At 37.8% G+C, this 24,260-nt stretch overlaps 3 protein-coding genes and 1 long non-coding RNA gene across 9 annotated transcripts; 2 read left to right on the forward strand and 2 right to left on the reverse strand.

Annotated features, from left to right (window-relative positions):
* The first annotated feature begins 340 nt into the window (after positions 1-340).
* Positions 341-6,595, forward strand: LOC148870164 (type I inositol polyphosphate 5-phosphatase 8-like). Of its 4 annotated transcripts, none has more exons than XM_088967968.1 (11): positions 341-746; positions 1,834-1,962; positions 2,086-2,170; positions 2,288-2,365; positions 2,667-2,730; positions 3,072-3,176; positions 3,652-4,156; positions 4,447-4,658; positions 4,791-4,905; positions 5,267-5,424; positions 5,813-6,595. In XM_088967968.1, exons 2-11 carry the CDS (start codon positions 1,930-1,932, stop codon positions 6,132-6,134), a joined length of 1,677 nt encoding a protein of 558 aa, XP_088824094.1. In that variant the 5' UTR covers positions 341-746; positions 1,834-1,929; the 3' UTR covers positions 6,135-6,595. The 4 variants fall into 4 exon arrangements, with proteins under 4 accessions (XP_088824094.1, XP_088824092.1, XP_088824095.1 ...); XM_088967966.1 differs by having other exon boundaries at positions 403-746; positions 2,646-2,730; XM_088967967.1 differs by having other exon boundaries at positions 618-746; positions 1,831-1,962; positions 2,646-2,730.
* Positions 6,596-11,972: 5,377 nt separating this feature from the next.
* Positions 11,973-18,568, forward strand: LOC148870165 (uncharacterized). 2 transcript variants are annotated; one of them, XM_088969555.1, is made up of 6 exons: positions 11,973-12,341; positions 12,570-12,935; positions 16,261-17,553; positions 17,645-17,713; positions 17,826-18,024; positions 18,227-18,568. In XM_088969555.1, the coding sequence occupies exons 2-6, from the start codon at positions 12,933-12,935 to the stop codon at positions 18,307-18,309; spliced, it is 1,647 nt and encodes a 548-aa protein (XP_088825681.1). In that variant the 5' UTR covers positions 11,973-12,341; positions 12,570-12,932; the 3' UTR covers positions 18,310-18,568. The 2 variants fall into 2 exon arrangements, with proteins under 2 accessions (XP_088825681.1, XP_088825682.1); XM_088969556.1 differs by having other exon boundaries at positions 12,202-12,341; positions 12,486-12,935.
* Positions 18,569-20,681: 2,113 nt separating this feature from the next.
* Positions 20,682-23,972, reverse strand: LOC148870166 (WAT1-related protein At2g39510-like). Of its 2 annotated transcripts, none has more exons than XM_088969557.1 (7): positions 23,453-23,972; positions 23,272-23,334; positions 23,020-23,136; positions 22,380-22,620; positions 22,062-22,223; positions 21,294-21,445; positions 20,682-21,173 (listed from the first exon to the last, which is right to left on the reverse strand). In XM_088969557.1, exons 1-7 carry the CDS (start codon positions 23,662-23,664, stop codon positions 20,951-20,953), a joined length of 1,170 nt encoding a protein of 389 aa, XP_088825683.1. In that variant the 5' UTR covers positions 23,665-23,972; the 3' UTR covers positions 20,682-20,950. The 2 variants fall into 2 exon arrangements, with proteins under 2 accessions (XP_088825683.1, XP_088825684.1); XM_088969558.1 differs by having other exon boundaries at positions 21,284-21,445; positions 23,453-23,924.
* On the reverse strand, positions 21,525-21,973 carry LOC148870167 (uncharacterized). Its single transcript, XR_016107183.1, has 2 exons — positions 21,871-21,973; positions 21,525-21,777 (listed from the first exon to the last, which is right to left on the reverse strand). It is a non-coding gene; the product is annotated as an uncharacterized LOC148870167 (long non-coding RNA).
* Positions 23,973-24,260: the final 288 nt, after the last annotated feature.

Below are 24,260 nucleotides of genomic sequence, written 5' to 3' on the forward strand. Positions count from 1 at the left end.
TGAGGGAGTCTCCAATCCCACTATTCATTTCTTCATTTGCTTGTGTGTCCACTCCTCACTGTGATTGGTCATTTGTCGAGTCCCGTTGCATTGTTCCATTCCGTCGAGCCAGAGGCCCCAGATCACTCTTTGTGCAGAGTCAAACTTATGTGAATGATTGATTTGACGCCCAGGGCTTGAAAGTTAAAACGCAACAAACGAGACCCTAGAAGTGGGAACCAGGTTATAAACGTAGTAGGGCGAGTAGGGACGGAACCCACGCGGCCATGCCTCAACAGCCCAACGCACCATCCCATCCTTGCAGAACTGAACCCACCACGCCTGCACTCCTCGCTCACTCGGTCGTCGTCGTCTGTGTAAGAGTGTATAATAAGGCCATAAGCCATTCGGGATTTTTTCTCTGTCCCCCTCCTTCAACTCTGTTCGAGTCCATACTCCATACTCCAGACTCAAATTCTCATCAAGGTGTAGAAAGACGAGATCCTTTTTGGGTTTTTGCTTTTCCCAGGGACATCTCCCAGCCGCTCCGCCTGTCCGTTCTGCCATTCTCTTGATCTCTTCTCCGCCACACTAACAACAAACAAGCATACAAGAAAGGGAATACCGACGCAATATTGAAAATTCTCTCACTGATGACTGAACCAAATAGAACGAGGAAAAATAGGCGCTGCTTTTATTTTTCCATGGCAGTGGCTTGGTCTCCTCTCCGCCACTAGCAAAACGCTGTTTGTACTTCTGCGACTGCTGTAAGCGTTTCTCACCCGCTTTTGCAGCCAGAAAAATCACCACTTTTTAGTTTTTACCGGATTTTGCTGTCTTTCGATTTTCTTCAGTGGATTTTCTATTATTTTTCTCGTTTTCTGAGCTTTGCAAGCAATGTTGTAATAAGTCACGGACCGCAAAATTGTGTCATTCGATTTGTTTTTTCGTTTTCTATGTAAGAGTTCCTCTTCGTTAAACGTGCTATCACTGAGATCTTGGTTCTGGTGCTTCCTTTTTCTGCTTAGATTTGGACGCTCTGTTGAACTGTTTCTTGGAATAAAGAAAACATTTGTTTTTTTGCTATTCTATTTCGTCGGTAAAATTTCTTGTCCTCTGTTTCTGTTTACATTTTGGATTTTTGGAGCCATCGAAGAAAATTACAGTACTTGAGTTTCTCTGATAGTTTCTGATCGTCTTGTTCTGTTTTTCTCGGTTGTAGAGTTTCTGGTATATTGAATGCCCAAATTAACAATCTATTGATTCTTTAACAAGCTCTCCAACATCTCCAGTAGGTTTGCAAGTTTTTCTCCCGTCCAAAACAACATGCTTTTCTATTAATTATTTATCAAATTTCTTCTTTCAATTTTCCTTAGCTACCAAAAAAAATTGCCTTGTAATTTACAGGTTATACAATAACTTTTTTCAAAAGGAAGAATCTTTCTCTTTTAATGTAACTATATCACTAGGCCGATTCTATCCACCTAAAGCTACAAAGCTCCCAAGATTTTTTTCATTTCTTCTTTCCTCCTTTATTCTTCACCTTCCAGTCTGTTGTTCCTTTATTCTTCTTTCTCTGTCTCTGGCATACGTATGTTATTATTATTAAACGAAAAGCTAATGTTTTTTCTTTTTATTTTTTAAATCCCGGCTTTGTTCTTTCCTTTTACGATTTTATGGAACTGTTTTCATTTCTCTTTCAATTTGGTATTCCTTTTTACTTAATCTGGTAGTTAGACTTCATTAAAGAAAGCTACGTAATAGTTTCTGTTCGAAGTAGCTGCAAAATTGAAATCGGTCGTTTTTTTTTCTTCTACCTCTTTTTAATATTTATAATTGTAAAACAAAAAGCAGAGAGACCTTTGTACTTCTTCAACATTAAAGGATATCGACGGCCAGTCGGCGTTGTTGTGCTGGATTCTTGCCCCTGAATGATCCAAAGGTATAGCAATGAGAACAGGGTGTCACAAGAATCACACGAAGGTGAGCAATTTAATATTCCACAATACTAGCTAACCCGGACTACTCTATTACTTTCTTTCTTTTCTTGTTTGAAATTATTATTGATTCAGAATTTGAGAACTCAAACCCAGAGGTTTCCCGCAGTCTTCTTGGCCGAAAATGGTCGTAAGAAAGTGGTTGAACATCAAGAGCAGAGCCGGCGAGTTTCATTCAGATTATGCCACAAGAGGTAATATTAATGAGCTGAATATCATATCGGGTTTCTGAATTCTGATCTCTACCTATCTATGTATGTTATTTCGTATCGGATTTAAAAATTTTTGGATGGTGTTTTCTTGGAATGCAGGGGCAGTGGGCACGAGAGAAAGAAGGAAAAGCTGCTCTGACGATGAGCGATATATTTTCCTGCCATGCGGCTTCCAAGGTAGTGTTAAACTTGTGTCCTCTGTCAGCAATCCCCGTCCACGTGAGAGCCCATGGATCAGGACCCGACCCCGGTTGATGGCCCAATTCATGGCAAAGGAGAGAGCCCCACCCTGTTTTCAATGGATGGATTGGATGGTATTAGCCGGCCCATGATCACATTTGCGGGACCAGTTAATTGGATGGTTGAGGGGTGCCGTCACATGTGGCATGTGGACGGAAGTCAAAATTGAGTGTGTATGAATCGTCATAGGAATTGGATGATTACTCACGATTTGTAGGGTGGGCGATGGAGACTGCAGAGAATCCGAAAGGGTCGAGATTCGAACCGGAAGGTCCAGTTATCGCTGATACTCTAGACCTGAGGTATCCAATCATATAAGTATACTACTATTTGACATTTTGACTTTCCTTCTTTACTGCTGCTTCTTTTTATTATTATTTTTAATTTTCTACCTTTACGGGCTTTCTGAAAAAAAAAAAATGGAAACTGAAAACATAAAAGAAAAGGAAATTTGAAGCTGTTCCAATTATTTTCCAATGGTGACTCGAATAAAGCTCATTCCCTAAAATGAGTAAAGTAGCCCATTTCAAATGACATAATTTTTAAGTGAAGGAAAATTTGGTCATATTAAAGGAAAAGTTCTGTGGTTTTATTTATTTATGAATTTCTATTTCATCTTAATTTGTGATTTTGGATGGACTAGGATGTTCGTTGGCACTTGGAACGTAGGAGGGAAATCACCAGACGAGCGCTTGAACCTAACGGACTGGCTACGGACACCTGCTCCATCTGACATATATGTACTCGGGTAATCTCCTTCACCATTCAACCTAACTCACTTTCTATATACAAACCTCCCTCCTCCTTTTTTGCTCCTCTTTGTTTTTAAATTATAAGGACGTTGGGAAAGGGTAGGGAAGAGAACCTTCCTGTTTTTGTAGGTTTTGGGCATTCGACAAATCTCAATTGATTGATGAATCTTTTTATCTTGTTTGCTTCTACCCACCGATATGTGAAATTTTCAATCTTGACTAGAGGATTAGACTAAATTTGGACCCAAAAATCCTTGAGACTTTATTGGTTTCTACATTCTAATGAGACTCGAGTCTCTGTCTCGGACTCTTCTGTGCCAGTTACCAAGTTCTAACGAAATGGCCGTTTGGTTCACACTGTTCTCGTCGCAGTGCCAACCCCTGCTACCGTTTGGCCGGCCAATGTGCTTCCAGTATTGGCATTTCCGTAATTTCTGCTAAGATGTACTGATATCTGCCGTATAAAATCAGGTTCCAGGAAATCGTCCCTTTAAATGCAGGAAATGTACTTGGTGCTGAAGACAACGGTCCCGCTACGAAGTGGCTATCGCTGATTCGTAGAGCTTTGAACGATAGCGACAAAGACCAAGAAGTTGACCGAAACAATACGGAGGACACCACTGACGCAAATTGTAAAGGGTGCTCCAATGCCCAGCTAGACTTTGACCACTTCAACGTGAAGCAAAAACCCAGAATTAGTTTCTCGGATCTTCTTTCGATGGAGGATGAACTGGATACAGAGGATTTTGAAAGGATTTGCAGTTCATTTCAAACTTCGAATTCAGGCGAGGAAGACTTGCTCTGCCTACCAGGAGGATTTTGCAGTCAAATGCGGAGCCAATACTGCTTGGCTGCAAGCAAACAGATGGTGGGTATCTTCCTGTGCGTATGGGTGCGCTCTGATCTCAGCCGATGCATTAGTAATTTGAAGGTTTCTTGCGTTGGAAGGGGCATCATGGGATATCTCGGAAATAAGGTTAGTGGACTTAACAATCTAAAATTTGGAATTAGAGTTTTCTTTTGTTCAAAAGAATTTCAGAAAACCAGAGAATGTAAATGCGATCGATCTGTCGTAATTGAAGAACCACATCTGGGTTTGCCATTCAAAACACAGACACACATATCTCGACCGGTCGACCCAGTTTGCTCGCACCCAACACCCTACCCAATTGTAGACTTTGTAGTAGGTAGGTAGGTGCCTAGGTGGCGGTGGGTGAAGGTAGCACGCAACATGGTAATATGGGTATTTGCTTATTTTACTTGTAGGGCTCCATATCTATAAGTATGACACTACACCAAACAACATTCTGTTTTGTTTGCACGCACCTGACCTCAGGCGAAAAAGAAGGGGATGAGGTGCGAAGAAATTCAGACGTTGTGGAAATACTGAAGAGAACGAGATTTCCTCAATCCAACAGAGACCGTGGTGGACGGGAGGTGTCCTCGTCATCCTCTCCTGATAACATATTAGGCCATGAGTAGGTTCTTTTTTATTCATCCTACCCCCGCTCATCAGTTCACCGTTTGACTGTCGTATATATAATCTGCTTGTGGTCGATGATGGATTGGATGGACATTTATTATTGGCTTAATTTCTAATGTGCATGCAGTAAGATTATTTGGCTTGGTGATTTAAATTATCGTCTCGCTTCGACCTGTGAGGATGACGACACATACCAGCTTTTGAAGAAGAACGACTGGCAAGCCCTCCTGGAGAAAGACCAGGTGAGATAATTTCCCCTTAATTAAAATTGATGCATTACGCAGCATATCCTAGCTACAGTCTATACTAGTTGACAACTCAGGAAGCCGGAAGGCGGGTGGGTTTTAAATTCCTACTTCTAATCAGATTAACATTTAACAGAGATTCCTTTACTTGGTTAATTAGTTTGGAGCGTGAAAGCCGAATCCGTTGCTCTGTATATTTCCGTGATTCAGTCTGTGACCAATGTGGTCTAGTTTGTTTGAGTAACACACCCTTTTCAAATAGAAACGGGAGATGTGGTCTAGTTTGTCTTATATTTTTTGTCGCTTTAATTTTTGCTCTTTGGTTGACTGATCTGTGCGTATTGGGTGGGGGTTGCAGCTGAGGATAGAGCAACGATCGGGTCGAGTGTTTAAAGGGTGGGAAGAAGGGGTGATATATTTCGCTCCGACCTACAAATACATCGCCGATTCTGACGATTACGTTCTCCACACCTCTAATTCTAAATCATCAAAACAAAAGAGGCGCACGCCTGCCTGGTATGGTTTATATATGTTTTAACCTTTAACCCCCTCCCTCTGTTTTTTGCTTGTTCCGCTCCATTTAGTTTTGTCGACCACTCATGCTTTGACATAACCTGCTGCGTTATACACACTGAATCCGATCCCTATCTTTCAGTACGAAATAACATTAATTGGTACATGACCAATTTGTGCCATAGTTATTTTTAATAATCTAATCTTATGCGTTGAAGATAAAGATAAATGGCACAAAAGTGACTGCCAAGTATATATGTAGTAGCGATCCATTAGCCATGTTTCCACCAGGTTCGGAGTGGTATATAGTTCATGTATATATTGCATTTTGGGAGAAATTTCGAATTTGGATGAGAGAAATTACAACTAAGTAATACTTTTGTTTGCATAGGTGCGACCGGATACTATGGAAAGGGGAAGGAGTGAAGCAGATGTGGTACATGAGAGGGGAATCAAGGTTCTCGGATCACAGGCCCGTTTATTCATTGTTCTCTGTGCAACGTAACGTGGCTAGCAACAACAACAACAACAGGGTCAGTACTTCAACCGGAACAGCCGTACACGCCGCAAGCCGCAGCAATATTATTTCTCCGTCGACATTGCTGGCTAGCATGTCATCATCGTGCATAAATAGGGTGCAAGCCGAAGAGCTTCTGCTATTAACGAGGGAGCACCATGCAAGCTGCTGCATAGGGACCGTCTCCAGGTCCTGATCATTCTTTTTACCCATTCATCAAAATCTGGAGCAGTCCACCTTCGCAAGTTAGGCTGACAACAGAACAATGCATTACACTTGTAGTGAGATGTGGATGTGGGGTACGTGTTAAATCAAGTTAACAGAGGGTTAGAATGTGTTTTATTGGCAGAAAATCTCAACTCCAAAGCCTTGTAATCTGTACCATACGTAGCTTAATTTGTTTTTTATCCACCCCTACCAAAATAAAAAAGAATTTTAAATCATAAGCCTGAGGATATGCAAGCCTCATACTTGATTCACACGTTGAAGATTGGGGAGTGAATGCGAATATATTGTCCCAAACCCCACTTATGGTATAATATCTTTCTCATATTTTATAATTTCTTTTATATATTATTGTTTCAAGTTGTACAAAACTTTTAAAATTTATAAAATAGAATAATCTATAAAACAAGATGCATTATATGCATTGTAACTTATGATGGGGCATTAGTTTGTGATTTTTTTTTTCTTTCAAAAGGATTTGATTGGTCAAAGCCCATCCAAAATCTTGTCATTTTGGAAGCATAGTTTTTTTTTTTTTTGCAAAAATCAATTCATGAGGAATATTCAGACTTTTATATATTTGTCTTATGAAAACAGTTTGCAAATTGCTGATTACTATTTTCTCAAATATTTAAAATATTAGGCTTCAAAATAGCATTTATAAAATACTGAATTAACAACATATATATATATATATATATATATATATATATATATATATATAATTGTAAAAGAGTTGTCCTGTTCCCTTGCAAACAACCAAATTTTCTTCAGGTAGTCAATGATCAGTAGTTGTAAGGCTTCAAAATAAAAATGAGTAGTTGAGGTGGTCATTCAAAGTCACTTCAAAGATCCATGTGATTATATCGGTCGATATAGAGTTTGATGCCATAGTCCATAGGTTCATCGCCAAGTAACTCTAGCATCTCTAGTATTTCTTCTTTTTGGCAGCCTCACTACGCTTTGGTGTGTTTAGCACAAACTTAGATGGAGTATTTTTGGGTGCAAATAAAGCTAGTTTTGACTTGGTGACCAGAGATTGGCAAGGGAAGGTGTGTCGTTGCTTGGTTTGGTCCGTGTACAGCCTTTTGGGCCATCCCAGCAGAAACTATTGTAATTCGTCAAGGACTGTTGTTAGCTAAACACTGGCTTTAGGAAGGTGATCTTGGATTCAGATTGTCATCGCCTTATCAGATGTGCAAACAACAAGATTTCAGATTTCAGATACTTTTCAAGGATATTTGTGATATTAATCTTGGCTTGGAATTCTCTTTTGTTTATACAGGCAGATTATGTAATGGTTTTGCCCAGGCCACGGTCTCCAAGAGCAGGGTTCGATTTTGTTCAACTGCCCTGGTTGGATCTTTCGGGCAGTGTTCTCAAGTTGTGTTTGATGTTTTGTCTCCGAATTGGTTGAACCTCCGTTTATATTTATATAAATGAAGTTAATTTGATCTATTCAAACCTGAAAGACTATAAGCTAAATAAATAAAAGAAAAGAATAATGTATGGTTATGGGGTTTACATAAAATCACACGACGATTGATCCTATCAATTCTTCTTCTCAAGAACCCTTTCCAATTATCTTTAGGGCAACCTACCTGGTTTTGTAATCACTTAAATATTTGAGATAGGTGTGGTTCAATACTTCGTATGTGGAACATGGAATATAGATTTTCAAACACATGCAATTAATGTTACATTTTGTTAACGATCTAGAACAATAGATTTTCAGGGTTGTTCAACTTTGCGTTGGTTCATGTTTGAAATGCTGATACATATTGTATTGTCAACTTCCCCACATTATTGTATTAGTGCATTAAATAACTGATTTCCTTGTTAACTCTCCTTTCATCATACTCACTAGGGCTGTTCATAAGAAGGTCCAACTTGACCAAACCAATCAACTTGGACCGACCCAACAAGAGTCGGTCGGGTTTTCATCAGCATCGGTCGGTTTCGGGTTGTACAAATTCATAAACCGATGGTTTGGGTCGGTTTCGGTTTTCATGAATCGAACCAACTTAGTTCCTACTTAACTAAAAACTGAAATATCTGAAAATATATATTTCAATATATTTGTATGTATATTTTTGTTTATATATATTTTCTAAAATACATATTTCAGTTTTAAATATATTTTCAGAAAACTAGGTGGCTATGGGGGGCATGGATGTACTTAGAGCCGAAACCAACCCAACCCAACTCAAACCGACTAGGTCGGTTTTGCTTAACACTGGATCGATTTTGGTTTCCATCTCAGGTAGCCCGACCAAGTCGGGTCGGTTGGAAAAACCTCAGTAAACCAACCCAACCCGACCCATGAACAGCCCTAATAATCACTCCTTCCTATTGATATGCAGAACATAGACTACCCCTGTTAAAATAACATGGGGCTTAAGTTTTTAAAGTATTGATAGAAATTTATATTGATTTCTTATTTATGTCTATTTTTTTTCTATTATTTTTCAATATATACAATATGTCCCATATTATATCATATCGATTATCAACAACTCTTTCAAACACCATTTTTTAGGCTTTTTACATAATGAATGGTTTCTAGCTTTAAACATACAAAAAAAAAAAAAAACTTAAAAAAAACACACAAGATTCCAAGTATCAATACACTCCTATTGTGGTTATGGTTATGGATTTAACCACATGGAGTAAAAATATATTAAAATCGATTCTAAATAGTATTTGCAATATTAATATTTTCAACCTTACCCACCACGTATCTCCATTGAAACTACCTTTATAAAAATTCTTTAGCATACATACATACATACTAATATAAAACCTTTGCACACATTTCATCTATATCTATACTATATATAAAATTGGGAATGCAGAGTGAAAGTTTTTTTAGACTAAAATTACCCCTTATTTCATTATTGAGAAATGATATAAAAGTCATTTTATTGTAGCTTTAATGTCAACTTTAAGGGCTACTAAAATGCTCATATTTGTCTATTTAGTCCATCTCTAATTGTAGGGTTTAAAATGTAAATTCAATTATTACATTTCACCTCATTTAATCCTCTCTCACTAAGTTTTATAACTTAAAGTATTAACTCTCATTTTCTCTTATTAAATCCTACATTAAGTTATTTTTCACTAATAAATGATACTAATTAGAGCTATGCCAATATTTTTAACAATATAAACTTGTATATTTGAAAACTAACTCGATAAAAAGCCATTATTTATCAAAGTGGTGGCTAAGAAATTCAACCATCTGAATCAAATTGATCAATCTATATAGTCATAATTAGTTAATAAAATTTGTAAAATAGAAATAAATATAAAAAATTATAAAATATAGAAAAAATTAGACACATTTAGGATATTTTTTATCAATGAAATTAAAAAATAAGTGTAATAAACAAGAATTATTTTTATTGATAATGAAAATTAAATACATAATTTAGAACTGAGCAAAAATGAAATTATTTTACTATTTGGCAAAGATCAATTATTCAACTTTTGGATCAAATTTGTTAGCATTTAATGCCATAAATAAATAAATAAATAAAAATTAATAAAACATAAAAATACAACATGAAAAAAAATACATAAAATTTTCAAAAGAACATTCGGACACATGTATAATATCATATAACTATCATATTAAACAAGAAGTAAGTGTGGCATATCAAATTTATTTTTACACATATAAATACAAAAAAGAATTATAGAAAAATTTGAACACATTTATAATTCTATATTTACAATACTATTAAAAATATGAATAATATTATGAAACATTCCTTTAACTAAAATACTCAATTTTGAATTTAGTCCATATTTAATTGTGAGGTTTAAATTGTAAATTGAACTAGTACTTAGGGGTGTCAATTGGATTGGATTTTGTCCAATCCGATCCAATCCAACATGAGCCCCTTATAATTGGACCATGTCCAATCCAATTCAATAATAATTTTGGACCAATCCATTTTAGTATTTGGATTGTCCAATCAGTCCAAATTCGTTTTAATTTATATTGGTTTCAACCCAAACATGCTCCATTGACACCTATATTCTTATCTTATATCAATGGACTAGATATTGGCTTAATCCAATCCAACCCAATCCAAAATAAATTTATTATGGACGGACCAGGTCCAATCCAATCTAATAAATATTTTGGACCGGATTGGTCCAATCCAATATGTCTTGTTGGTCCATCCAATCCGTCCAAATTGATTTTGGACTGGATAGGGTCTAGTTCAAAACCAGTCCATTAACACCCATACTACTACTTTTTCACTGTTTTGGTGACGTCTTAACTGGCCAAAACTGCCACATGATTTGCCTCTGTGGCTAGTGATTGTGAACCACGCCAACACATGTCACCACAATCGTGTCACGAAGAGGCCTCACGAGGAAGCAAAGTTTCTCACGGACAAGGGGACGTGGCTCGCCAGGGAGAGTGGGACCTTCTGATAACTTTGGTGGGTGACCTCATCCCGATAACCCCACGGACCTCATTTGACTACAACACGAGTGTTCAATCTATATAAAGGCATCTCCCCCTCAAAGTAAGCTCTTTGAGATCCAACACGCATTACTCTCCTCAGCTTGGACCAGCTCTCTACCTATTCGGCCCAACCAATCTCTCTCTCACTTCATTACTGACTCGGGTGTCAAAGTGCCTACCCAGGGATAAATTCCCCGAGCCTCTAATTTTCTCTGTGCTTGCAGACTACCGTGCACAACCTTGTCTTTTCCACTTTGACCTCGTCCAATTGGCAGGACTATCTATTGTATATTCGGCTTAACACACCTTGGATCAAATAACATCATTCATCTCATTCAACTCTCTCTATTTAAATCTTATACTTATTTGATAAATGAACAAAAAAAAAGATAAAACATTACCAAAAGAAGAATCTATCCAAATAGATAAGCCTATCAATGATACTTGAAGCTTCACAACTCAATCCAATGATATTTGGATGAGGTGTTTTATGTAATCAGATTTAAATTTTGCAATATGCATACTATTAATAATAAAACTAAAAAATAAAAAAAAGTACGTATTAATATAATTTTTTGATACATTATTACTTTCAATATCAACATCTATAATTATTATGTACAAAGCATGTGCATACTTAATTACTAGTAGTTGACATACTTTAAATCATGCACATGCAATTCATTTTTTGCTGCATCAATGAACCCCGAAGATAGAACCACTCAATACATTTGAATTAATATGGATCTACCTTTGATCCGATCTGATAATATTTAAACATTACTTATATTTATATAGAATTAATATTGTATTCGTTAATAGAGTTGATTTGAATATTTTATGGTTACAGATAGGTTAGACTCAATAATTTAGGCTCTATTTGGATTGGATTTTGAATTGTGAAAAACAAGATTGAGGTAAAAAGTGTTTCGAATGTGATAACTGATAAGAACTATTTTAGAAGCATCATAAGTCACAACACTCTTTCGGTCTTTATGCTTTTGGATTTTAGAGGCACGTACCCGAAACTTTTTTAAACACAACCTTAACCATGTCTTTTCGGCATCATTGTCGAACCCTTCCAAGTTCCAATGGATAAGATTTGAACATTCGTGAATTATATTTAGTTTTTTTTTTTTTTTTTTTTGTAAACAGGATCATTATTGGAATTTAGCTAATATCTGATTTGATCCCGTTTGTTTTACAATCTGGACGTGGGGTGTGTATACTTGTGGGTTGGAGATCCTAATTCTTTGTTTCCAGCTTTAGGGTCTCGTCGAATATACATCCTTGTATATAAAGACAAACCATATAGCCTTATTCTTTGCCACTCATTTCCAGCATGAGAATTCAACCACAGTCTAACCGTTTGATGTGTGGAATCAGCGTGATGATTGGGGTTGTTGCTTAATGTTATGTGCCATGCAAGATGTTCACGCCTAATGAATGGTCTCGATGAAGTGATATCATGTCCACGTTTACGGTGAAGATGAGAAACCGCTAATTGTTGTTGTGTGTAGGGCACTATCTTATATCTTTTCCTCAGAAGCAAAACCCACCATCCATTATTTCCATCTCGCGTCTAAAGAGAACTCACTCCGATTCAATTTTTGCCGGTGAAGAGCTGCCGGAAAAGTTCTTCAATCTCCAACCGGAGATCAACCACTCGTTCAAATTACCCGCCTTGTGTCGAAGGTACGATTCTTTGAAAATCTCTCGCCTTTGAATCTCAGTTCCCCTAGGATTAGGGTTAGGGCATCACTATTCTTTGCTATTTTATTGGGAAGAAAAACTACAAACTTATTCTCTATAATTCTTCTATGGTCTTTCTATGATCAGATAAACCTTTTGAACTCACTGTCATGAAGTTAAACAAGTTGAAACCGGATAGGGGAATTTACATTTAAGATTCGGCTTTTACAGGTGATGGAGAGACAGTAGAGAAGAAGATCGGACACTATTCGATCAATTCTCTAGTTTCGAGAGTGGTCTTAACGAGAACAACCTCCGATCTTCTTCTCGAAGATGCTTTCTGTTAAAGGTTGGAGCAGGTATCAGGCCGTGCATGCGTCATTGATGCATAATCCATACTAGAAGAAGCCCATAAACTGCTGGAACGAAGTTTGGGTTTCGCTTGGTCGTCCAGGAAAAGCGATTGTACAGACGCAAGGGTTCGTGTTTACTCATATTTCTTCCTAGGCGGGAGAAGGGAAGCACAGTGTTCAGAACTCTATTTGATCGTGCTTTAGAAAGCTTGCAGTTACACATCGAAGCAAAGGGGTGAAAATGGTATGCCTGAATTGCAGCTTTCTTGCTTAGAAATGTTGTTTTGTAGTCGTAAGTATGGTGTTTAATATGGAGCTACTAGCTTGAGGGAGTTTGTACTTAGTGGCTAAGGTTGAGATGGTGCTTTTGTTAAGGTTCATGTGATAGTCATTTCCGTTGGAAATCTTATATGAACCGCTTACTGCTGTCTCTCTTTATGTGTGGAATGCGTAATGTTTGTAGTCTAATTTTTTTTTTCTACTCCCAATTGTAATAGTATTCTAAATTGAATTGACACCTTTTTTTTCTATTCCTATTTTCTTGTTCATGACCATGAGTACGTAATTTGGATGGAACTCGTAGGGGAGGGGTAAATGTGTTATGAAGGGATGTTGGCTTCAACCGTGGCTTTAATCTGTAGGATTGCCATTACATTCTCTTAGGTGTTGCAGGCGTCTATAGATGTTGGGTTTTGTTGATCAATACACAGGCATATGTTTGAGCAATTTCCTTTTGTTGGAACCCATTTTGTTAGCTATGATACCCCAGATATGGATAGTAGCATGGAAACGGAAATGGAAAATGGGGTTACGACTCTCAATTTCCTAATAAGGTTAAGCCATATATGCCATATAATCTGCATATATCATGCTTTTATATTTAGTTTTTTTGTCATTTTTAATATATACTTTTGCCAAATATAATTAAAATCTTAACATTTAGAGTTTTTTTTTTTTATTGTATGATTTACTAAGCTATATCATTTTGCACACTAAATGTTAATTTTATTAAGTATATCTTGAAACTTCCATGCAGTATGTTTTGACACACTTCCTTACAATATCAAAAAAAGTGTCCATCAAAAGTCAGATCAGCTAAGCTACTCTTACTTTACTCGAAGCTTTTATGGGTGTACATCTTGCCGTTTTGTCCTCAAAGAATCTATGAGCACAGAGCCCCACACAAGGAATATGGTAGTTGACATCATGTGCAACTAAGAATAATTGGGTGGACTGGAGTTATTATCTTTGAGTATTCTCAATTCCATGAGTGGTTTGTTAGATCAAGATGTAATCTGTGGATTTGGGTAGCCCTTGTATTAAGAATGTTGGTTCATCAAGGGGAGATCACCATGGATTCATTCTGCACAAGGAATATATTAAATAAAGAAAAGGAGTCCTGCCAATTGTTTTTTATGTAACTTTCCATTTTTCCTACCAATCTCTCTGTTCTTGTTTGTACTCATAAGATCACTCATTTTGGTCACTTAGCTTCGTAGTGCATAAGTATAATGAGTAAAGGTTCTATTCTCTTGTTATGGTAATTGAATTCTATGGACTGCAGTTTGGAAACAGGGTTTTAACATGATGGCAAGGTCAAAGGCCAATGGAGTTAATTTTAAGTTCACTATGGATCTCATCCATGTTTTGAGTTTATTTGTTGTAAGCTTTAATGGTGCCAATACCTTTGCATGGGTTTATCCAGTAACTAGATTTTTCAACTTATTGGAAATAGGGAGAAAGTCATAATATTCATACTGAGGGATGTTTATCGTTCAGAACATTGTCAAAGAAATGGGGCATCTAATACCACCTGAAATCTCATTACTTAAGGACTTTAGGTCAGTGAAATTACTAACTGATGGAATTGGACTTAAGAGAATGTATTTTGGGGAGGAAGGGGATTTTATTTCTGTTGTGGAAGGGAGACTTTTACAACTGTACATCTTCATCCATCAAATGAGGACTGTTATATAAGTGCATTTTTACCTTTTGCCCCGTTATTTCCTTTTATTCCATCCATTTTATTGATTATTTTTTCCTTTTTCTTTCATCCATGCTTTTGACGGAACAAGAAATCAATGGGATTGTAGTTCGTGAAGGTATTTGAGTCCTATAATCTCTTTTGGTATCACGTGTTCCTGGAAGAAGTCTGGTTATGGCTCTCTTAGTTGAGTTGAATATGATTCCACAAGGATATATCTGCTTGAATATTACTTCTGCCACTGGGGCTATCAGAAGAATCTTTAGTTATGTGTGAAAGGCAGAATGGACCTTGACCGCAAAATACTATCCTCCATAGAGATGTAAATTTCTAGACATGGGTACATAGTGATGAAAGGTTGAGTTTGGTTGAATTTAAAAGTGGGATATCTTCTGAATCTCTTGCTATACTTGTAGATGGAGGCCTAATTTAATTGAATATTATCTCTGCCTCTTCAAAACATTCTCTCCCACCCCCACCCCCGGAAAAGGTAATGTCATTGTATTTATAATTTTACATTCAACTGGCAAAACCCACTGTACAACTGGTTGCTGTAAGAAAAGAAAATTAGGATGAGAATTTAAGAATGTTGGACAATGAGGAATTGAGTCTTGGAATCAGCCATATTTCTGACAACTATTTTATTAATTTAGAAGTGTCAGAGCAGCATAGATGTCAATCTTCGAAATACAAATTCTTCATTTAACTTGTGGAAGGTGTTTCTGATCCAGCCTTATATATCAGATAGCTCACAGCTGCAGGAATTCGTGCTTAATCAATTAATGCTCCAACCCTTCACACTGAGCTTTTCTCTAGGCTGGAATGATATTGAAGAATTGACTGTTTTGTTGGGTAACTTTGTTAAGTGCTTTTTCGGTCCTATAATGGTCAGGAATTTTACTGTTTTATCACAATGAGACCAATGCAAAGAGGTGAGCCTAGCCTGCAGTTGTTGCCAGTGTCCTCAGTGAAGAGGGTTTCTAATACTGCATACTGGAGTGACTCCGAAAACCAAAGTTAATGCAGATCACATTGGATTCTTTTAGGCTGCCTTATATTGTTCCCTTATTTGATTAAAAAGGGGTAAAATGGAAATTGAAAGCCAAAATGGAAAATATTTTGGATAAATGGAGAGTCGTATCCTCATTTTCCCAATCCACATATCTGTGACTTTGTCCTTGTTGGTATCTGTATCGGGGCATCATAGGAATGGCCTTTTCCTCTTGGCAGGAATTTTTATTCTCAAGGTGGTTCTTGAATCAGATGATTTGTATTCTTTCTTTGAATTTGTCATCTGGATTGTTAATTATGTTTGATTAGGTTTCAAGAAAATTATGGTTGATCTTAGCTTCTTCAATGCTTTGAGTAAGCTTTACCCTCCAGATGGATGATTGGTATTTTATCTTTATTGTTGTTTATTTACTTTGGTTGAAGGGCATGGTGGGTGGATATGAAGTCACTTTGTTATGGATTTTAATACCTGACTACATCATTATGTTTTGATCATCCTGTTTAATTTAGCCATGCTGCATGATCAAGTGGCTTATCTGTTGGGGATCTTTTCTTAACTAATATTTTGTTGCAGTCTTTCCAGAGCAAGGGATTATGGATGGCAAAAGGTCCTGTGTGTTTAAATGATGGTGAGATATCATATGACAATTCTTCCAGGATCGAACCAAAACGTGCTCATCAATGGTTTGTAGATCCTACTGAACCTGAACTGTTTCCCAACAAGAAGCAAGCAATGGACGCTTCGAACAGTAAGCCAATTTCAGGGATTTCAAATGTGAATTTCTCTCCATGGGAGAATGTTTCAAGTTTCCAGTCAGTGTCAGGCCAATTTAGTGATCGGTTATTTGGATCAGAGCCAGAGAGGACTATCAACTTTGGTGTTAACAACATTCCATCTGTGAATACGGGGCACTTGAATATGGGAAGAAAGGTTTTTGAGGACCAATTTGGAAATGATCCTTCTGTCGGTTTATCTATTTCTCATACAATGGAAGATCCTGCCTCATGCCTCAGCTATGGTGGTATTAGAAAAGTTAAAATTAATCAAGTCAAGGATTCTGATAATGGCATATCGGTGTCAATGGGACACATATACAATAGGGGAGACAACAATATGATATCAATGAGTCAAACTTATGATAAGAGGGATGGCAATATGATGCCAATGGGTCATGCATATGACAAGAGAGATGACAATACTATATCAATTGGTCATACTCAGGCCTATGATAGGAGGGATGACAATACCATATCAATGGGTCATGCCTATAATAAAGGAGACAATAATACCATATCAATGAGCCATACCTACAATAAGGGGGATGAAAATACCATATCAATGAGTCAGACCTACAATAAGGGGGATGAAAATACCATATCAATGAGTCAGACCTACAATAAAGCTGATGAAAATACCATATCAATGGGACACATCTACAACAAAGGAGCTGACAGCACCATGACAATGGGCCACATCTTCAACAAGGGGGACAGCAATATCATCTCAATGGGCCATCCGTACGGTAAGGGTGAATCCACTACAATATCTTTCACTGGCTTTCATCTGGAACCTGAGACGAACCCTTCCGGCAGGCTCATAAGTAGCTATGACTTGTTAATGGGCCAATCTTCTGTTCAAACATCAGAGCCAATTGGTGAAAAAGAATTGGTTGATGCGAGTGTGGATGTACTTGCAAATAATTCCCAAGTTGCATCTGCTGGAACTGAAGTGGTTCCTAAGAATAAGATGGAGCTAAAAATGTCAAAGAAGGTAGCTCCAAACAACTTCCCTTCAAATGTGAAAAGCTTGCTATCAACTGGGATGCTTGATGGAGTCCCTGTGAAGTATATTTCCTGGTCACGGGAGGTAACTGAGTAAATCTTAGTTCTAGTGTATATTTTGTTCACAGTAACTTGCCACTATTTTAATTTGTTTGGTTATTTCCTACACATGCCAGAAGGAGCTCCGTGGTGTTATAAAAGGCTCTGGATATTTGTGCAGCTGTCAGACATGTAACTACTCTAAGGTAAGTAATTGTGGTTTCCATTTCAAAGTGGTACAATAGGCAAGGGGTTTTTTTTTTAAGCCGCTTTGTCATGTTGAGCAGCCATGTTTTTATGGATCAAATGGTTATGCAGGTACTCAATGCTTATGAGTTTGAGCGCCATGCTGGTTGCAAAACAAAACATCCAAATAACCACATATTCTTTGATAACGGGAAGACTATTTATGGAATAGTCCAAGAACTAAGGAGCACACCACAGAATATGTTGTTTGACGCAATTCAAACTGTGACAGGCTCACCGATCAATCAAAAGTCCTTCCGTGTTTGGAAAGGTGGTGGAAATTCCTGATTAATGACATTATTAGACTAAAGGCATTTATCTTGTCATTTATTACGTAAATTGCTGTCCCCGTTAGTTATCATTATTTTGAGGCACAGGCTTAGTAATTAGTCATCTTTTTTAATTGTTCTTGTGAAGAACGTATTTATGCTTTGCTCTCACATGCTTTTTCTGTAATTTTTCCTTGCCTTCAGCATCATTTGAAGCAGCAACACGTGAACTGCAGCGCATCTTTGGAAAAGACGAAGCACAACAATCTCAAAGTGAAGTCTTTTAGTGTATGTTGTGCAAATATTTAAGGTAGGGTAATCCTATCATTTTGTAAATAGATGCATACATCATTTTGGTAGTTTTGTACAAGCAGTATGGACATTGAAATGATTTGGATAATATGATCTTCACTAGTTTACCGATCTAAAAAAGAAGAAAGAAACAGGAATCTCACTATTTTAATGCAAACATAGAATTAGCCTAACATCTTGATGTCCTCATGGTGTAAGGTTTGTTTTTCAATGAAATTAAAAAGAATTCTTGCATGATCTTGCCCCTCTTTCAAGAAATTGGAAGTATGTTATGCATAGTTTCTACTTTGGCAATGAAAATGGATTTGTTGCCTTTTCTTCCATGGATGCTTGGGTTAGTTTGTCTTGCAACACCTGTTGTTTTTTAGAACAGAAGTTGCAAGCAGGATCGGAAGATAAATTAAATAAGTAGGGTTCAAGTTAAGAACTGGAAGAGGTTTGATGGTTGAATCATTAATTTTTTTTAGCTATTCAACTTGTGTCAAGTTTTGGTCTTTAGATTGGAGGATACAAATCTTGCTAGGCTTCTCATCGGAATGTTCACCAGATTACCAGGGTAATGGGTGTTAAAACTTTCTATAATGTTTTGTTTGTATCCTTGTGGTTCTCAACCCCTTTCTTAAAGTTATTATTCGTTTTCATTAAGAAGAAACTGAACAGAACAAAGTCTTACGCATTTACCAAAGTAAATTGGGAAGATCAGCGAATCTAGATTGTCATGGACAACCACCATCTTACATGAGGAAATGACCCTGTCTACTCAAACTCAAATTATGCTGAAATTCATCAATTGGCAAGTGCCATACATTGCCGCGTATGATGTATGATGAGGCTGGTAGAGGGACATAATTGTAAATTTGTAATTGACCATGTGGTCCAGAAGATCGAGGTGTCTGAAAAGAATTTCATGACCTTATGCATAATATTGTAGTATATCAAACCTCAAGCTCCAGTTTGCATCGAGCCCTTTCAGCTTGGAGATAAGCTACAGTTGTTTAAGCAAATAAAAGAGCTCCAGTTTGCATCGAGCCCTTCCAGCTTGGAGATAAACTATATGGTTGGACAAAGAGCTTTTTATTCTAAAGGAGTTTAAGTTTTGAACTGGTAGATGCATTACGATTGCGAATGCAACCTCTCTATGGTTGGGTAAGTGTAGTAGCTAGGTATCTACTACCATTCCAAATAAAAGGTTTGTCAATTCACCATCCATGCATAAAAATTGTGAAACCATCTTGATTTCTGATGATATATATGTATATAGGTCTTAACAGTGGGTGATCATGAAATCTTTCGGTATGGAAAAGCTAGACAGGACAGCCGTTAGTTGCTAAAACTCTGTATTATCTGTTACCCACTCAGGAAATAAAATAAAAAAGAGCGCCATTACTCTCAAACAATACACCTATAATGGCGTTGTCTTGTCTCAACTACGACTACCTTTACTCGTGAAGTGGAATGTCCCAATTTAAAATATAAAGCACGAGGTGATCATCTGTGGTTAAAAAAAAAAGTGAACAATTCACACCTGGGTGTATGTGAACCTCCCGCCCCACACCACCGGCGGTAGAAATCTTCACCTATCGCGTGAACTTTTAAAGGTAAAAGTAAAACCATTGAAAGGGTGAAGCCCCCATGTTGATCTTTTAACAAAGACAACTTTTTAAACAATTAAAAAAAGAGCTAATTGGAGCTTCTACGGTCCTGCTAATCTTGAAATATTCTATGAAAATAAAATCCGATCAACAAATCTCAGATGAAGATGTTTTAATCTTAAGCTATTAGACTAATTGTAGCCAACACAACTACTGTACTGGGAAATGATGAGAGAAGCAGAGGAATAAAAAAAAAAGGAAACAGAGAAGATCGTTGTTATTGTCACCATTGCCGGTGAGAATGATCCCACCGAGGAGATTAAAATGGGGATGGAAGAAATTTTGTTTTAGGAGCTAACGGATGGACTAATTGTCCGACCCATTAACTCTCTCTCTCACACGTCACACACACACACACGAGAAAGCATGTATTGGGACACGGGTCTTCATTTGTTGTTGTTGATAGGTGGTTGGTAGAAGATCCGGACTCCTTTGACTCTCGTCTGGTAGAATGTGGTCCCAACCCAACTACTCTGTTGCCCTTAACTTGGGATATAAGCGCCTAAGGAGGTCTGTCTACTCTGGTCCTTTCGGTGGTTGAGGAGTTGGAAGTAGATATAGATCGATCCTACTGCTATCAGCTATATATGGGATGATCCCAAATCCCTCCCCCTGTCCAATAGCTTGGATATATTTTGAGAGTTTGCCATAAATTGGATGGTTGGACCATTATCTAGCATCTACTTCTACAGAGATTTCAAGCAAGAAAAGAAATTGTTTGAAGGTGTAATGCGTACATGATGAAACTTGATGGAGAGGCCAAACTTGGATTCTGCATCTCCATGACGATTTTTAGGGAAATTACAAAAGGAAAAATAATGCGTACATCATGAAACTTGATGGATGGTCTGGAACATTGGTGTAACCTGCACTGCAGAGGCTCATCTTCAGGTGTTGCCCCGCGAATGCGACCAACTCATGAGTCTTCATCACCGATGATCAGGATAGTACTAATCAATTAATCTCATGCAGCTGAAACGCCGATTGCCACAAATTCATGATGATCCGGTTTCTCATTCTCCTTATCGACGCCATCGTTGATCGAACCGGTCTTCATCTGGATCTTATCATCAACTGGTGTTACTGGTATTAGTTCGTTGTCCGCCGGGGAGGAGGGCACGTGATCCTTGCTTTTACCCCACACAACAAGGTACAGACCAACAACTATGACGATTGCTCCGATTACACTGTTTTTTATTTATTACCAATATATCCATTAATCAATTAAAAAGAAGGACGAAGGCTAAATTAATTAAAATTTAGAGTCATCATGATCATCATGTGGTGTTTGACATACAAGTAGGTACCTTCCCATAAACATCTGTTCCCCTAAGATGAAGGAGCCCAGAATGGCCACTATTATCATGCATAAGGGACTGAAAGCGGTTACGAAAACCGGACCTCTTTTCTTTATTATCACTGCTTGTATGTAATAAGAAACTCCCGAACACACTATTCCCTGCAACCACCCGGCCCACAGATTATTAATTGTTCATCGTTTGTTTTTGTATGTATAATATAATAAAGATTAGACCGAATTAATATACCGATCAAACAAATCACTGCTATCAGAGTAAGCTTTACTTTACTGCTTTAGGATCACAAGGATGATCTTCATCGTCATCATCCCATTATTATTAATTATGTATATTACTTGTTTTCTATTTCTTGTCTGAATTCTGAAATGAAGACGTGGATTGATTATTCAAAAGCATATCCATAAAGAAGGAAACCATGCAGCAGCGCTGAACCTCGTCAGTCAGTTGTGTCAGCTTATCGCAGCAACCTCCGCTACCAATGGAGAACAAAAATCTGCTGTCACCCGGACCCCCCATTGAATTGAAATACAAACACATTTCACTGGGTTCTGTATTTAAAACTTACGCTGGTGCGTCTGTATTTCATTGGGGTCGCAGCAGATGTGTTGTTTGTCTTCGGAACTCGGATTATAATTATATCATGGAGGCCTGGCGGGTGGTGGGTGATACTGATATCGTATGGGAAGATTAATTGCCTTACAAATTAATGACAAAATGTCCAATCAAATCAAGAGCGTTGGTTTGAGTTTCACTTACACCATAGAGAGCAGCTAGGAATTTGGCATCCCAGTGTATGGACCAGATGCTGCTTTTTCCCCACTGCAGCGCAAGCGCCACCACAGCACCCTCTGCAGCTCCCATGAGGCATATCAAAGCTGTGAGAGTGAGCTCCGCCGGATATTCCCTCAGTGTGATAGCCTGCATCAACAAAAAAACATGACGTAGATAAGGTATTAATGAATGAATGAATATAATCACCGTCATATGTCATAACCATATCATTTAATTACGCGTTCTGAGTGCTGAGTGGTGGCCTGAACGAAACAATGTAATTAGACTCGCCACGCTGCTTACTTGCAAAATAATGAAACAAGACCAGCAGAAGCAACCGGCTGCGATCATAAGAGAGCCTTTGATCGGATCTTGATGGATTGGAGTTGTTTGGTTTCCATGATTGTTAACTCTTCCTTTCGTCCACGGCAGGTTTATAACGGGGCCTTTGATTAATGTCATCAGCATCGCTCCTCCAACTGTCACCAAAGTTCCCACTACCTTGGCTTGGCTACGCACCTTCTTAATCTTCACCTTCTCAAGCCTGTTATTAATAAATATCCATCCCTTTGTGAATGTGAACTGAATTCACAATTTTTTCTTTAATTAATAATATATTATTTCTTTAATTCCGTCGACTCTCTAGGTGATGTCAAAGTTCTATATATAGAAATTCAAAAAGATGTCCTATTTGTATCACATGATACATGTATGTCAGGCTCAGGCCAACTTGGGCCTGTTTTACTTGGAAAAAGTGGTCAGCCCAAACCAACCCGGGTTTATATATACGGGTTGATATTGCAGTAGATGGAAATGGAATGGATATACATGTTTAATTAAATCTCTAACCAACCGAGATGCCAAGTTTAGGGTTTAGGGTTTAGAGAATTAGGGGGAGGGAGGGGATATTGGTAAGCGCGCAAATTAAGAGAATAGATAAAACCTGCAAATGAAAGCCATCAAAAAGGTTAAGGCAGGAAGAATATTGCACATAGCAGTTGTAAATGTGGCTGACGTAATTCTCATTCCTGAGTAATACAGGTTTTGATCGATCACCGGCCTGTAGAGGAGAAACAGAGTTTGTCGTTAGAACTTAGAAGGGTATATATAGCTAGCTGGTTCTGGATTAGATTCTATATATCGCCATGCATGAAACGTTAACTTGATTTTTCATTTTTGTGCTTCAGAAGCTTACTCTAATAAGCCCAGTAATGCTATCTTGGCAAAGATTGTGAACGTCATCTTGGGCCTCACTTTCCTGTTAAAATGTAAATGAAGTTAGGTGCACATTGTTTGTAGAGATAGAGAGATACAGATAGATAGATAGAGAAAAGAGAGAGAGAGAGAGAGAGAGAGAGAGAGAGAGATAGAGAGACCTCTCCAGGGTGATGGCCAAAGGGCTGATAACACAAGTGGCTATAAAGTTACGGTAAACAACAAAGGTGTAATGGTTCAGTCCCTCGTCCAAAGCAAGCTTAGCTATGATAGCCATCCCTGCAAGGCCCAACTGCAGGAAGATCACAGCCAGGAAAGGCTTTGCCTTACTGAACAGACGACTAGGAGACTGCATTGGCATTTGGTCTTTCATCTTGCACCAAAACCAAACCAACCCAGACAAGTACGTCCTGTAGATTGTAGAATTAATCTACAGAAGCTATAGCTAAGGGCCTAAGGCTTTGTGGAAACCATGTAGAAGCTTTAGTGGTGTTTATATACAAGTTGATCGATCTATTCATGCATCAAAAATCATTTCCAACACGTCAGTCATACAGTGTAGGAACTCCACTAATTCCCCCTATTAAATTAATTTTCCCATCAAAACCCCATTTCATTAAACATCTTAAAACAAGTGGCCTTGCGCATTTAACTAGTCCATATCCGCCATTATTAGCAACCACAACAAGAGCCAATGTGTCTGCATTGTTTATTTGTAACTTTTTCTGAATTGGTTAATTACGACACTTACGAGCGAGGAGAGGTCTCAGCGCCTAAGCAACCTGCATTAACGATCTAGCTTAGTGGCCAGTGGTGATTGATTACAAGAATAAAGCATTTCGTCTTCTTCAGGAAATGAATTGTTACGTGTCTCTTTCTTGCTGATGACGTACGCTCTTAATTTGTGTTTAGTTTGTCTGTATAACTAATTTAATATTACTTGTGTGCCCTGCCGTGGCCGTGGACGTT

The sequence above is a fragment of the Nelumbo lutea genome, chromosome 2, assembly GCF_056320005.1.
Source record: "Nelumbo lutea isolate HS-2025 chromosome 2, American lotus-T2T, whole genome shotgun sequence".
Classification (NCBI taxonomy): domain Eukaryota; kingdom Viridiplantae; phylum Streptophyta; class Magnoliopsida; order Proteales; family Nelumbonaceae; genus Nelumbo; species Nelumbo lutea.